The sequence below is a fragment of the Gymnogyps californianus genome, chromosome 2, assembly GCF_018139145.2.
Source record: "Gymnogyps californianus isolate 813 chromosome 2, ASM1813914v2, whole genome shotgun sequence".
Classification (NCBI taxonomy): domain Eukaryota; kingdom Metazoa; phylum Chordata; class Aves; order Accipitriformes; family Cathartidae; genus Gymnogyps; species Gymnogyps californianus.
In genome coordinates, this window is record NC_059472.1 from 145555518 (window position 1) to 145569653 (window position 14136).

General features: G+C 39.3%; 1 protein-coding gene across 1 annotated transcript in view; it reads left to right on the top strand.

Annotated features, from left to right (window-relative positions):
* The window catches only part of LOC127012580 (macrophage mannose receptor 1-like), a 32642-nt gene that overhangs the window by 16110 nt on the left and 2396 nt on the right, over positions 1-14136 (top strand). The window contains exons 19-28 of the mRNA XM_050890772.1: positions 1050-1150; positions 2413-2555; positions 4078-4192; positions 5384-5532; positions 7100-7202; positions 8022-8254; positions 9868-10033; positions 11064-11216; positions 11476-11592; positions 13029-13196. Of these exons, the coding sequence (XP_050746729.1) occupies positions 1050-1150; positions 2413-2555; positions 4078-4192; positions 5384-5532; positions 7100-7202; positions 8022-8254; positions 9868-10033; positions 11064-11216; positions 11476-11592; positions 13029-13196 (1448 nt within the window). The remainder of the gene's footprint in view (positions 1-1049; positions 1151-2412; positions 2556-4077; positions 4193-5383; positions 5533-7099; positions 7203-8021; positions 8255-9867; positions 10034-11063; positions 11217-11475; positions 11593-13028; positions 13197-14136) is intronic.

The following is a 14136-nucleotide window of genomic DNA, read 5'->3' on the forward strand; positions in this document are numbered from 1 at the left end:
CTAGTGCCTTCTGGGATTTGAAGCTTGATCAGGTGAATTCATTCAGCCTCTTCATTTCAGTCTTTCTTCTGTCGCCTCAGGATGTCTTTCTTGGCCATGAGCCACAGAGACTGGGTAGTCTTGTCTCCTGGAGCTCCTGCTTTCTACATCACATCCACTCCTCAGAAAACACTGTTGTTTGTCCAGTTCTCCCTTTTCCCTCACTAGTTTCATTCTCCTCCCTGATGGATGATGGTGCTGCTATTTGTCTTTATATTATTTCTCCCAGTGTACTATATACTCTTTTTTCCTAGAAATCTCCTGAGGAGATTTGCAAGTGGAAGCAGCTAGGCATCCTGTTGAATTCCTTATTTGTAGTTTACTTGCAAAAATACGCATGCAATTGTTTAGTCTCCAAAACTGGAAAAACACTAAATTGCCCTGGAGCTGATGTTGTCTGAACGCTCTCAGTCTTGGCAGATTCCCCACTTGACTTTCCTCCTTCCAGCACACTGAGGCTTTTTCACTTTTTTCTTGGCTACTTTTTGAGAATAAATCTGTGAATCATCAAACTAGGAAATGATTGTTGCACAACTGAAAACAATAGCTCTATAATATTAAAGATTTCCTTTGTTTAACAAAAATGGTTCCAAGTGGTCCCCAGTATGTGGCTCAAGGTTCTCTCTTACCCTACAAGATCTTATATTATTGCTTTTGGACCCAGGAAATTACTAAAATAGGCTCAGATTTCTGTTTCTGTGCTCCAGACAAAGCTAGGTCCAGTGCTACACTGGTGTGTTTCCTGCAGGCTATCAATGCTCAGAGACCAAGAAAGGCTGGGACCACCAGTTGAGATGATTAGTTCAGACCTGGTTCAGGTCAACAGAGTAGGCAGTTGATATAAAGATATTTTTTACTAATTCCAAGTGGTTTTCTTTTACCAGAGAACAACATGTGTTTGTAAGCTAGGATATAGGAAACTTAAAATACAAAGCTCTAATACGTCCTTTACAAAGAAATAATAACTAATTCAACTAAGAATTATTATTCCCCCAAATTACTTCTTTCAGGTGGATGGATGGAACTCCAGTGAACTATGTTGCCTGGGCTCCAAATGAACCCAATTTTGCAAATAATGATGAAAACTGTGTGGTCATGTATACCCAAACAGGTGGGTGCTGTAACAACATTCAGTCTGCACTGCGTGGCATAGGCTTGGGAGGGCTGCATGTGCAAGGCTGGGTGAGTTGCAATACTGAGCAGGCTGATGTTTGATAGAGTGTTTAAAAAGCATAGGAAAATAAATCACATTCTCTTCTTTCATTCATGCACTTTTAAAAAATTCAACTCTATGTAGCTAACACATTGGATTACATCTGCAATTTGATTCCTAGCTTTGTCAGAAAATTTCAAAGTGAACAAATCAGTTAAGCATCAGACCATCTGCAGATATAGAGTCAGTATTGTTTTTCCTCTAACCTCTGTCCATTTTATGACTGCCTCTCAAGGACATCAGCTGTCTGTTATCATTTGTGCAGTTCCGAAAAATCTAGGGCTTGGGCATGGCTTTGATTATTACTAAAGAATGCTATATACTATTTTAATTAAAATAAATACAAATATCCTTTAATACAGAGAGTTTGAAGTAATTGTGCTTACACTAGCCAAGCACTTAGTCTTCTTTGGAACAGTTAATCTCTTCTACTTTTAAACATTTCTAGTCTCAAAATCTATAGCTGAGGTAATCTTCCTAGGCTCTGTTAGAGGTCAATGGAAGGAAGTGAACACTTTTGGGGAGCAAATATTATGTCCTGTCTTGGAGATCTTCTTTAAGATAAGATGAATTATGTCCTTAACTTCACTGAATTATAATGACAATATCTCCATTAAACATAAGGTATGATTAGCTCTGCTGTAGATAATTACCTTCTAACAGTCTGCAGCTAATGAAATGAATGCCATTTTCTTATTCATTCCTGATCTGTAAAATGGGGATGATGATGTCAATGTTATATTCTTACACCACAATTCCATAGGGAGAAAAGATACCCAGAAGACTATAAGACTGTGAGAAGCTCAGGTAGTAAGGTAACAAGGACCGAGTACCTTATATAGACAGAGTGATCCTAGAGATCTTACAGATCTTAGAGAGGTGAATTAAGCATTTGAACTAAAACTCCCCTTTGGCAATGCTATGGTTTTGCAGTATTGAAATATTTCCATTCTCAGAGAAAATATTCATATTCTGAATTTTGCTGGAAACCTGAATATTTCTAAGGAACAGACATAAAAATTACTCACTATTTCCAGGGGAGAGAAATACAAATACTGTAATCAGTTTTACTTCCTATGATAGATTTGCTTTAGGAAAGGACACTTTTTATCCCAGTCTCAGTTGCATTTTGTTTTTCTTTTATTCTAATTTGCTTTCAGGTACATGGAATGATCTCAACTGTGGCAGCGTTGAGTTATTCATCTGTGAAAGGCTTAACAATACTGTTCGTCCAACTGTTGCTCCCACTTCACCACCACCAAAGGGTGGGTGTCCAGAAGACTGGCTCCTCTTTGATAACAAGGTGCAGTATGAAATGTCAGTGTATTGTATTTTAAAAAGAGCAGAATAAAAACCATCTTTGATTCAGTTTTTCAGTTGTAGCAGGGTTTTCAGTTATCACAAAATATGTTCTGATTGTGTATATTTAAATACTCTAAAAATACGATTCCTGAAATAGAAATTATAGCCTCTATTGGGATCATGGCAGTTATGAGGGAGGTCATGAGACATACAAGAAGAAAGCTGCATCTTATATTTTTGCTAGTGTTTTTTTGTTGCCAACGATGGCTGAGCAACTTTCCTTGTGTGGAGCTGTTGTACGTTCTTGTTTACTGTGCTGAGCTTATCTGGCTGTCACAGGTTGCCTGGACACTTATTCATCCCTTGGCTACTACGCACTGGCTCTCAAGCCACTAAGGCACCTTCTCTTAAGCAAATGCATCAGTTTTTTTCTATAATCAAACACCTGTGAAGGTTTTTAAATAATCCAGTTATAAGCTTCACCACACTTTATTATGTAAGATCACTCTTAGCCTTCTCAAAAGACAAAAGTTCAGGATAAGAGACTGTATGTATTTAAAATCCATAGATTGTCATCAACGAAGCTATAAAAGCTATAAAACAACAGCATACACTGTTGAGAATAGACCTAGCAATGAAGATAATCCTTGATTACATTGCTTCGTCTAGCTCTGTCTGTCTTCCTTTTGGCTAAGCCAAAATATGATTTCAGTTTGATAGAGCTCTTTTGTTTGAGATCCACTGGCTGCTATCTCCTCTTTCCTTCCCTTTCTCAGTCCTGGGGAAAAGACTAACAAACTCGGAGTTTGTTCCCTTTCATGGTGCTCTCTCAAGCTGAAATGTCTCACTCTTCCTCGCCTCCTGGAAGAGGAGCTTCCAAAGGCTCCTTTCTTGACTCCTCTCCAAGTGTTTACACACCACTTCTGACCGTCATGGAGCTACCTCCCTTTTGCCCAACTTTTTCCCCAAACTGGCTGATTAACTTTTCAGTTGTGTGCTTTAATTAGCATATTTAGGTTGCTTGGCTCTGACAAAGTTGTCTAATGACATCTTGGTTAAATCTCATAGATCATATTACAAGAAATGGTAAATTCGTAGTTTTCTTTGTAATGTCAGAATCATTCTCTTTCTGTGATTATCCTGTGAGAACCAAACCTGGTTTGACAAAGAGGGCAACAGAAGCTGAGATGTATAGCTTCAATAACATATCTTATCCTTGTTTGTTTTCTGAGGTCACACCTCAGAAGCGTGCTCAGAAGCTTTAACATTATTTCTACTGAAATCATTAGACTGACACACTCCTTCTAAGTGTATGCTAAAATATTGGGGTTTATACTAGTTTTCTAGTATAGATCTTCTCTTTCATAAAGACCTAAAGACAAGCTAGAAAGGACTGTTAAATCAGCTAATCTCCCTTTTTTGCTTAAAATATCCAACTTATCTTGTTTGTTACAAACAGAGATGCTTTCACCAGGAATTAAAAGGCCATCCAGTTACAGATTTGGCACACTTCTCTTTTTCAGTGTTTCAAAGTATTTGGCCTTAATGAAAACGATACATTGACATGGCACGCTGCGCGGAACAATTGTATTAATTTTGGAGGAAACCTGGCTACTATATCAAAAAAGGAAACACAAGGTATAAAGTACCAATGTTTTGATACTGGCTGAGACATCAAGTAATTCCTGATAAACAGATTAAAACAGATGTTATAGCTTCTGCAATATATGCTATTATTTATGCCATATTAATATAAAGTTATGTTGAATGAGAAATTGCACCTTCGGAAAAATGCTTGCATAGCTTTTAGTGTCTTGATTAATTTTTAAAATCATAGCTTTGCGGTTAATATAGGACGTACAAAGGAATTCATACTGTTCAAATATTAAGATTTTGTATTAGGGGCTTGTCATACAGTAAAATGTCCATATTTTAATTTTTTTAAGAGTACATGTAAAAATAGCACACAAAGGGAGTAATATCCAAAGCAAATCACCTTGCACCTAGCTGCTGAGCCAAATGCTGTGGGTGTCGGTGGACACATCCTCAGGCAGCAAAAGGCTCCAACGCTGGAGTCCCAGCTTCCCCCTCTTCCCCTTGCTCTGCTGGTCCTCAGCCTGCTGGTCTTGCTGCTCAGCATGGTACACGTTTTTTAGTGAGGCCTCATGTTTGCTCAGGAAATGTAATGCCTTGGGTCCTGAGGGCTGCACACAGACCATCTCCTAGCTCACTCCATCAGCGCTTGTGGTTTATACTTTTTTCTAAGCAGAAGGAGGACATTCTTTTAGTGGAAAGTCAGTCTAGGCAGGAGCTAGGGGAAACAGCATCTGGCCTTCCAAAAAGCTGAGATGTCAGTACATACATACTTGGTTATTAATTAGTTTTATTTGTGTTATGCCTGTTTAGAAATGAAGATATTAAGTCTGATTAACACAGAAGTTACCAAGGAGGAAAAAGGAGTGCACAGTCTGCAGACTCATTTTCTATGTGCCAAGGTTTACTGTACTCATGTTAATTTCTGTAATACCATTAAAACATTTTCCCTGCTTCCTCAGATGATGAACAACACAGAAGAGTGTACACATAAATTCCTTAAAAATTTTTGAAAACAATTTTATTTATCAAAATTTGCCCATCTTTGAGTTTGTAAATACTTTTTCTGACTTTAACATCAGATGACTATCTATTCTTTTTATCATAAGATTACCACCTTATTAAAAAAGAGAAAATCAAAACTCATCATCCTGGTTCCAGGCACTCTAAAGTCTGCACTGTTGGGGAAAGGTGCATTCAGTTTCCCTCCTTGTACAATTTTTCTTTTTTCTTCAGCTTTCCTCATGTCCCTCTTAAAAAATGCTGAAACTGATGCTTGGATTGGACTCAATGACATAAATCAGGAGCACACATACTTATGGACAGATGGAAGCCCAGTTTACTATACAAATTGGGCAAAAGGTTCCCGAAGTTATTATAGTAAGGTAAACATTAATTTCTCATTATTGCTTAAACATTATAACTTTGGTAGATGAATAAAATGTATGTAGCTACAACTGTATTTTCTGTAAAGTTTCCTTTATGAAGATTTTTAGTAATCTTGATGCTTTTAAAAGCAGAGTAATCATGTGGGAGATCTACCTTCACACATGTTTTTTCAACTTCTGTGTTTTGTCATGATTCTGTATTAATCCAGACAGAGGTTTGGAAGCATTATACGAAACTCAGACAAGTAAGCAATTTCCCTCACTTTACCATGACTGATCAGGAGATTCAAATAAACTATAGTATAACAGTAACTGTATAATTTTGGAATACAGTGAATGTTATTTAGACTTAATGAAAATACTCAGATAACTGCATATATTTACATTTCTTGGTGCTGAGCTTATTAAGATAAATGCATTGAACGATATCCTCAAAAGAAGGAGACTGGGTCTTCCTTTCTCATTTTTATCTTCTCCCTCTAATTGTCCTTCTGAAAGATCTCTTCTGCATGCTTTGAAACTTTCAGCACTGCTATACCATTTTGTGTTTAATTGCAAGACAAAACTGAGCGTTATTCAATAATTGTTAAATGGCTGATGTAGAATACTGCTCGATAGTACTATTTCTGTACTCCTGTGCTAGCTTTACCAAGTTCCTCTCTTTTTCATAACAGAATTGCTTTGAGTTCGTCTAAAATGGGAAAAAGTTCTGTGAGGTCCAACCTCCGCTGCCATCCAGGCTAGAGCTGGGTTTTGGGATCTCCAGAACTTCCCCATCTCACACATGTGTAGGCTTTCCATAGAAGGCTATGCCCATTTCCCTACACAAGTTGCTCCACATACAACTTCCTTCACTTGCAGCCAAGACCTTGGCTAATGCCCCTGAGGAGGTTTGGAGGTAGCATGAGGTTGTGCTGATGTGAGGTGGGGAGAGCTGCTGCCTCTTGCTGCAGAAAGCCAAGCAGCAGCTTCTCATGCTGTGGGAGGAAAAGGAGGAAGATAAAGAGGCCAAATTGCAGTGGAAGGGTTTGGGAGGTGTCCTCCATAAAAGGTTGTTTCTGATCACTACCTCTACATTACTGCACTGTGGTGACAACTTTGGTTCCTAGTGCCAAACTGGGGCAGGAAGAGGATTTCAGCTCTCCAGGCAAGCTTCAGTGCTGAGGAGAGTTTCCCCATAACCTCCAGGAAAACAGCAACAGAGCTGAAATATCCTGTGGGCCAGACCTACCATACACATGTCTACCTGTACACACACACACACATACACATGCATGCACAGAAATTATATACATACAGATAGTCCCAGACACTTCTTCCTGCCTCTGCGCTGTGCTTTGCAACTCCCTCCATCATCTAAGTACAAACTTTCCTAGGGCTGAGTTGTAAATGCTTATTGTCATATTACTGCTCCTGACCATTGCTTGTATGAGTTCATATACATGACCTTTGTATTATTCATTTGTTTGTGCCTGTGTGTGACAGGTGAGTTTGTATATCCAGCAGGAGTAGGAATGTTTCCTATCTATACACATTTTTCTCGTTAATCTCATTTCCCCTGTAGGATGACTGTGTCTTTATGATGAAGAACCCTATTGAACAGGCAGGGAAATGGAAAGATCAAGAATGTAAAACAAGCAAAAGCTACATATGCCAGAAAAATTCTGGTGAGTTGTCTTTCACCACTTTCTAGTACAGCTGATTTATTGTGGTTATATGTCAAACGGGTGTTAAAAGTGACTTTCCCTGAAATTAATCCGACAATATCACATGCACTACGGACCATTTTAACAAAATGAGCACACATTTTATTTTTTGGAGAAAAACTCTTAACCTTTCCTATTTTATGGACTAGACTAGTAAATAAAAAAATAAAAAAAAATCTATGGATCATCATGTATTTTACTATTTTTGGTGATCAGGTGGGAGAGAGAGAGAACAGGACTTTGTCTTTATATGGGTAAATTCTTCAAAACTGAAATTCTACTGTTATACCTAAAAGCACTGCAACTTCTTTATTTTGAAAAACTGCCCTGCTTGATTTCCTTTACAGTCTTACTCAGGCAATTCCATCAACAGCAGTTATATCCCTCTGCTTGCTCATGGTGTGCTTACTGTACCCTGTTCCTTGTTGGAAATACAACAAATGCTAATGTATCATGAAAAAAGTGGAGGAATAGTTTCCTTTAATGCCCCACATCATTACAGTATGCTTTGGGAAGGTCTATAGCTTACAAGGCATGTTCCTGGAGGCGATACAGATATTTATGCTAAAAGGTCATTCTGACAAGAATTAGAAAATTTTGTCACAGAACATGAAAACATGGCTTTCTTCACTGCAGTTATAGTTGGGACACATCTTAATTTGTTATTCCAGCCTCCCTTAATTATTTGATTACTCCAGTACACTAGATCTTCTCTCAGTGTTATATGGCTAGCCAATATAAAGCGTTTGACTTTTCTTTTTGTTTGTTTGCTCGTTACAGACCCCAAACTGCAAAACTCCCAACCCATAGTTCCGATGTTTGGCTTTAACAATTATGGTGATGACCGCTATGCAGTCATCAACTACAAAATGAGCTGGGAAGAAGCACAGACGAACTGCAGAGACCAGTTTGCAGAACTCGCCAGTGTTTTGGATCCTTATGCTGAATCTTACCTGTGGTTACAAATATTAAAGCACGGGGAGCCTGTATGGATTGGTCTTAACAGCAACACGGTAAGTCCATCAAATGCTTGTGACAATCTGCCACCCTAGATCAGCATAGATCAGCCATATTTCTTGCTCAGAGGTTGACAGGATCCACTGCTATGGGCACTGTTTGCTCCCACGTGAGTGCTATTCGTCAGATCCGTGAATGTTTGGCAGGCATCAAAACCTTGCTGAGATACCTGACTTCACTTCAGGGGTTTTACACATCTAAATGTTTGGCCATAATGTAAGTGAGAACTGCCACAGCCTGCATTTCAAAGCTACCAAGGATGTAGCTGCAGTAGACAGTGGCTTCAGTGGTAGAAATGGCTATGAGTTTTCTACTTCCTACACCACGGTCTACCACACGCTCATGTGGGGGAGCATTGCTGTTTCTGAAGACACATTGTGGAGCACACCATGGAAACAACTTGGGTTAAAAATAGTTCTTTCTTCGTGAGGTTATTTTAAGTTTTGTTTTAACTCACTGTCTAGCACTACAAGAGCTTGTGCTGGGCAATAGGGCAAATGGCAAGATGCAAAGTAGAGACGGGAGCAGGTCTCTGGCAGTGGGGACTCCTTAGGCTGGTTTTTGGAGCTGAAGCCAGTGCCTTGTGAAAAACTGCCAACAAACTCAGTCAGCAAAGAGTGGAAAGGTCTGAAAGGGGAAGCATCTATTAGAGACATGTAAAAAGAACATGAAAAAAGATGGTGTAGCTGGATATTTGTGAAACTGGAGTTGTGAGGAAATCAAGAGGAGAGAGGTAGAGCCGGAGCTTGGTGGGACACAGGACTGAGAGAGGGCACAGGTGCTGAGGTGAGAGGAACCGGAGCTGCACTTCAGTGAAAGCAGGCACTGGGAAACCAGGATTAGACAGGAATCTGGGATGAAACGTGGTCAAGGACTTCAAAGGAAAAAGGACAGGAAAGGAACTGGCACAAAGAACTGGATGGGAGCCTGCCTCCAAAGATTGCAGGAAGAAGTGGCTAGGCTGCACAGGACAGGGTGACAGGAGCCATGGATGTGACTAATGTTGATCATCCTCTGCAAATAGTGGTGAAATCCACTGAAAAAATACATGACAGCTCATCTCTAGTAGCTGATCCTTGCAAGAACTAGAAACCTATCACCAGCCCTGTTAGCATGGGTGGCAGAGGTCTGTGGTGGGTGCCCTATGAAAAACGTCATCAGTATTCCTCTCTCCAGTGGAACATCTGCTTTTTCTGTTTGCTTTCTAAATATATAGAGAAGCCTGTGTTAGAGGAATGCTAACAATAGTTTCTCTGCAATCTTTATTTGATCTGTGTGTATATGTGGACTCCTTTGATATCTTCAACTGTATATTCACATTTGTTACTGCAAGGCCCTTTGCCCATTTAGTGCATGACACAGATGGTGTGAATTGAGTAACGTAGATTGCATACTAAATAAACTTCTGTAGGACTACTGCCCTAACTGCTGTGGAGAGTGGAAGTCTGGACCAGATTGTTATGTATTCATGACAGAGGACGGATTAATTTTGTGCAAGAAACCATGATTCTGATTTTTCCTAATTTTTACATACCTTCAAGTGCAATCTTAATGTTCTTTCAATCTAATTCTTGTATGTGACATAATCTTTATTGTCATTTGCTTTTAGACTCGTGGCCATTACATATGGTCAGATAGAAGGAGGAGCAGGTATCATAACTGGGCCAGTGGAGAACCAAATAAGAACACAGCCTGTGTCTATTTAGATTTGGATGGTTTTTGGAAGACAGCATCTTGCAATGAAACATTTTTATCTCTCTGTAAACAATCCGATGGTAAGTTGTGAATGGGAGAAATGTGATTTGGGAGGCTGGAATTTAAATTAATGGCTTCATTTGAATTTAGCTTTTCCACATATGCAAAGATTGTGATAGATGGTGTATGCCTTGTGATAAACTATTGCTTTTGTTAAGGAAGAACTCCCAGATCCAGTCTGTCGTGAGTGATTTCCAGACTTTTCATTTCACAGGCCAGTCAACAAATGCACATCATAAAGACAACTGCAATATTTCATGCCACATGCAATAGTTCTTTTCTGCATCCTTGTTTGTCAAGAACTGCAGAACTGATCAACTTTAGTCTAACTATAAATACATTAATGATATATTTTTATATTTAGAAGTATCTTTTGTAATATTGGGAGACAAGAAACTCTCAGTGTAGCAGCTGAATCGATTAATTTATGTTTGTTGAAAGTATAAGATCCTGGGAAGCTTCTGCTGAGATACTTTAGAGCTCAAATATTGCACCTAATTTTCAAACATATTTTAAATTATATATGAAATTTATGATCTCTGCACCATACTTCACAGCAAATTTTATATTCATTTAAGCTCTGCTTTGGCTTTAATCAGATGATGCAATAGGCTACTAATTCTGCTTTTACATAGTTTAGGAAGTATGTACAAGGGCAGGTACAGACAGCTTCTCTGACTGACCTTGCCACAAACTGGCTGGACACAAGCCACTGGCTTGTGGTGGTGGTGGTGTCGAGATCCTTTATGTACACTGACTCATTCCTCATTCTGTTTCACAAGTTTTAAGTAAAAATTGCCTTGCTGAAAACAATTGCAGTTAGACTGGTGTAAGGCTTCTTTAGCAGATTGGAGAACCAGCTCCAACCAGTACAGTTTATTACTAGTTTACCGTGTTTATTTCAATATTTCTTTAGTTCTGTCGTAGTTAAGTCTATGGGATATTCCTTTTCCTGGAATCACTGTCAAATTGGTAGGGCTGATACGTGGTGCAGGGTACATATTTCCCTTGGCTTTTAAGACCCCACTGAAACCTGTGTGTCTTCTCTAGAGTTAATCCCTAGTGAACCACCACAGCTTCCTGGAAAGTGTCCTGAACCGAAGCGTGGTAGATCTTGGATTCCCTTTCGTGGTCATTGCTACTATGTTCACATCACTTCTGAGGAAAGCTGGCCTGATGCTTCCATGACGTGTATTCAAATGGGTAAAAGTGCTTTTTTCTATTAGGATATTTTACAGGTTGTTTGTGCATTTGGTTTTTTAATCCAGAATCAAGAAATAATACATAGATGTGTGTGTATGTATATCAATTATAAGCTACAGCTAATTTAAATTTATTATCAAGCTTTTCTACTATATGAGAAAGCTGATCATGAAATATGTCATGATTGTTTACTGAGATAATTAATTTCTAATGGAAAATCTTACTGAAGTTATATGTAATATTTAATTGATATTTTTAGGTGCTTCTCTGGTTTCCATAGAAGATTCAGCTGAAATGAACTTTCTCTTACTTTATTTGTCTCCACTTGCAAGTGACTTCAGAAAGTTTTGGATAGGATTGTTCAAAAATATTGATGGTAATTATTTCACAGTGCATACTGAGATGAAAATAAATACTAAATAGAGAGAATACTAAATAACACTAACATACTAAATACTAATACTAATATACTAAATACTAAATAAATAATCAGAGAGAAATCAACTGCTAAATGTTTAATAGCTTTTCTGCTAAAATACTTAAAACATAAACTACCAAGGCGTCTAAGCTTTTTGTATCTTTACTGTAGTTAGGGTATATTTCAGTTTGCAAAAGGTTCTACCTTAGCACTGCACTAGTTGACTAAAATGTTTCCTGTAATTTTTTTTTACTCAAAATTCTTGACATTTAACCAGTGTTAGTCTTTTAAGAAAAATGTTGTCTTGTAATTAAAAGCTGAGGCAGCCTTAAATTGAAATTTATTTCTAAACAACACAGAGGACAGCAGCTCATATGAGCTGCCTAGCAACATTTCTTAATCTAAATTTGAGGGATTTTTCATAAGTTTTTTGATGGAGCTTTTTATTTTAATCAAAAAATATTTCAGCTTTTTTTTTTTTAACTGCAAATTTGATCCTGTTTTGTATGTCATTGTAATTCTGAAGCCTGTTTTTCATGGCAGACTTTGAGGGTACATCTCCAGAGCGAGTCTAGACTGGGCTGCAGTGAGTGGCCTCGGCCATGGCTGCCCAAGTCCCTGTGTCTCACCACCAGCAATGGCTGGCACCTTGTTGCATGGTGGGCCAAGTTCATCTGTTCTAGCTGAGAACTAACAGTATAAAAGCAGTGATTCGTTCCTGACCTGGCCCACTACACTGCCACGCTGCTACATGCAGTGCAAGTAGAGGCAAGAGGAAAGTGCAGCTGCAGACGGGGAAACGGAGGAGGTGGCATTGAGGCAGTTGCGACTTGTATCAGGATATGCTGCCATGAAAGCCTGAGGGAGCAGAGATGGCAATTATTCCTACTTGATGGGCCTCAGCAGGAGATGAGCAGGGAGTTATTGTTAAAGAGAGCTGACTCAGTCCACAAAGATAATTGATTAATCCAGTTCTAATAAAGCAGTTATTCACTGATCTTGGATACACACATAAAGAAAATCTCCTGAGCAATCTGGATCCTTGAACTGCAGAGCGTGGCTCACACAGGTGCTCTGCTTTTCCTAAGGATCCCAGGCACAGGTGAGTCCTGGGCACAGGCTTCAACTAAAAGTCCTCGGGTAGCCTGGGCATGTCTTTCTTACATCACTGACAGCCATGGCCCTGAAGGCTAATGGAGTTAGTTTTGTCTGTGAGCATTTACATCTGGTACATTCGCATCTGAATATCTCTGGCTGTTAAAAGAGTGAGAAATGAGCCCTCTGTGATGCTAATTTAATCAACTAATAAATTCCACATCTGATGTTGTTGTGCCTGGTAGGTTAGAAATGATTCCCCACTTCATTCACTCACTAGGTAATACTTTTAATTTTAGGGGAATGGATATGGACAGACAGAAGTGCGGTAGAATTTGTGAACTGGGAGAAAGGAGAGCCTACAGTAATTTTTGACGAACACTGTGTTGACATGGATGTCTCAAGTGGAACCTGGAGGAACTATTACTGCTCTGTTGACCAGAATTTTATTTGCAAAATCCCCAAAAGTAAGTTCTGAATTTCTGTGCACTGTGTTATTTTAGAAGTAGTGGTTAATATACATCAAGCCAAACTGCTTATGCACTGGGTATGCTTTATGCATTGATGCTGATGCATGTGCATCTGCACCAAAGCCAAGAGTAACTTCTGTTAAGGACAAGGAGAAATAATCTTGCAGAAGAACCTGAGTCACTGTTTCCTCCTCTCAGTTTAAAAACATTGATTTCTTGGCATTTGCTGTACCCTGGGATAGGGGAGAACATATCACCTGTCGAGAGTGCAGAGAAAATTTGTAGTCATTATGGTTAAAGTGCAAGGGGCAGTAGATGATGAATAGATGACTAAACTACTGCTGAGAAGGCAGACGCTCTCCTGATAACTAAGCTGAGGGGCAGCACTGCAAAGTCACTGAGCTCCTGCAGAAAGAAGTTAGGTGCTGCCGGTGGGGTCGGTACCAGCAAAGTGTGCTGGGATCTGCTGGACAACCAAGAAGAAAGCATCAAGTGAGAGTGGGCAGTGGGGCCCAATTCATTTCTCTGCTGACACAGGCATAGGGAGACATGCCAAGACAACCAAACAGCGTAGTACATTTCATTTTTAATGGTTACTTGTGGCCCTGTGGTTTTTTGGATGTCAACCCATGCAAAATCTGAATGTGTCACAGGCTGGGGTGAGTCCCTCTTGCGTGCACAGCAGTGTTGCATAAAGCTTGAAGGATGTAAATCTGCACACATACTAGCTAACGTTAGTCACCGTATACACGCGGATTCAGCTGTGTTTGCGCACACCAACTGGGAGACAGTAGGAAATAGGCCAGATTTGCCATTGGCAAACAGATCCACTGCACAAATATAATAGATGCAATATGGAACCAATTGAGTCTCCTACTTGTGGATCTCCACATGTTGGCAGGTTGGCAATGGAGTCATCCATGAGTTTCGTAGGGCC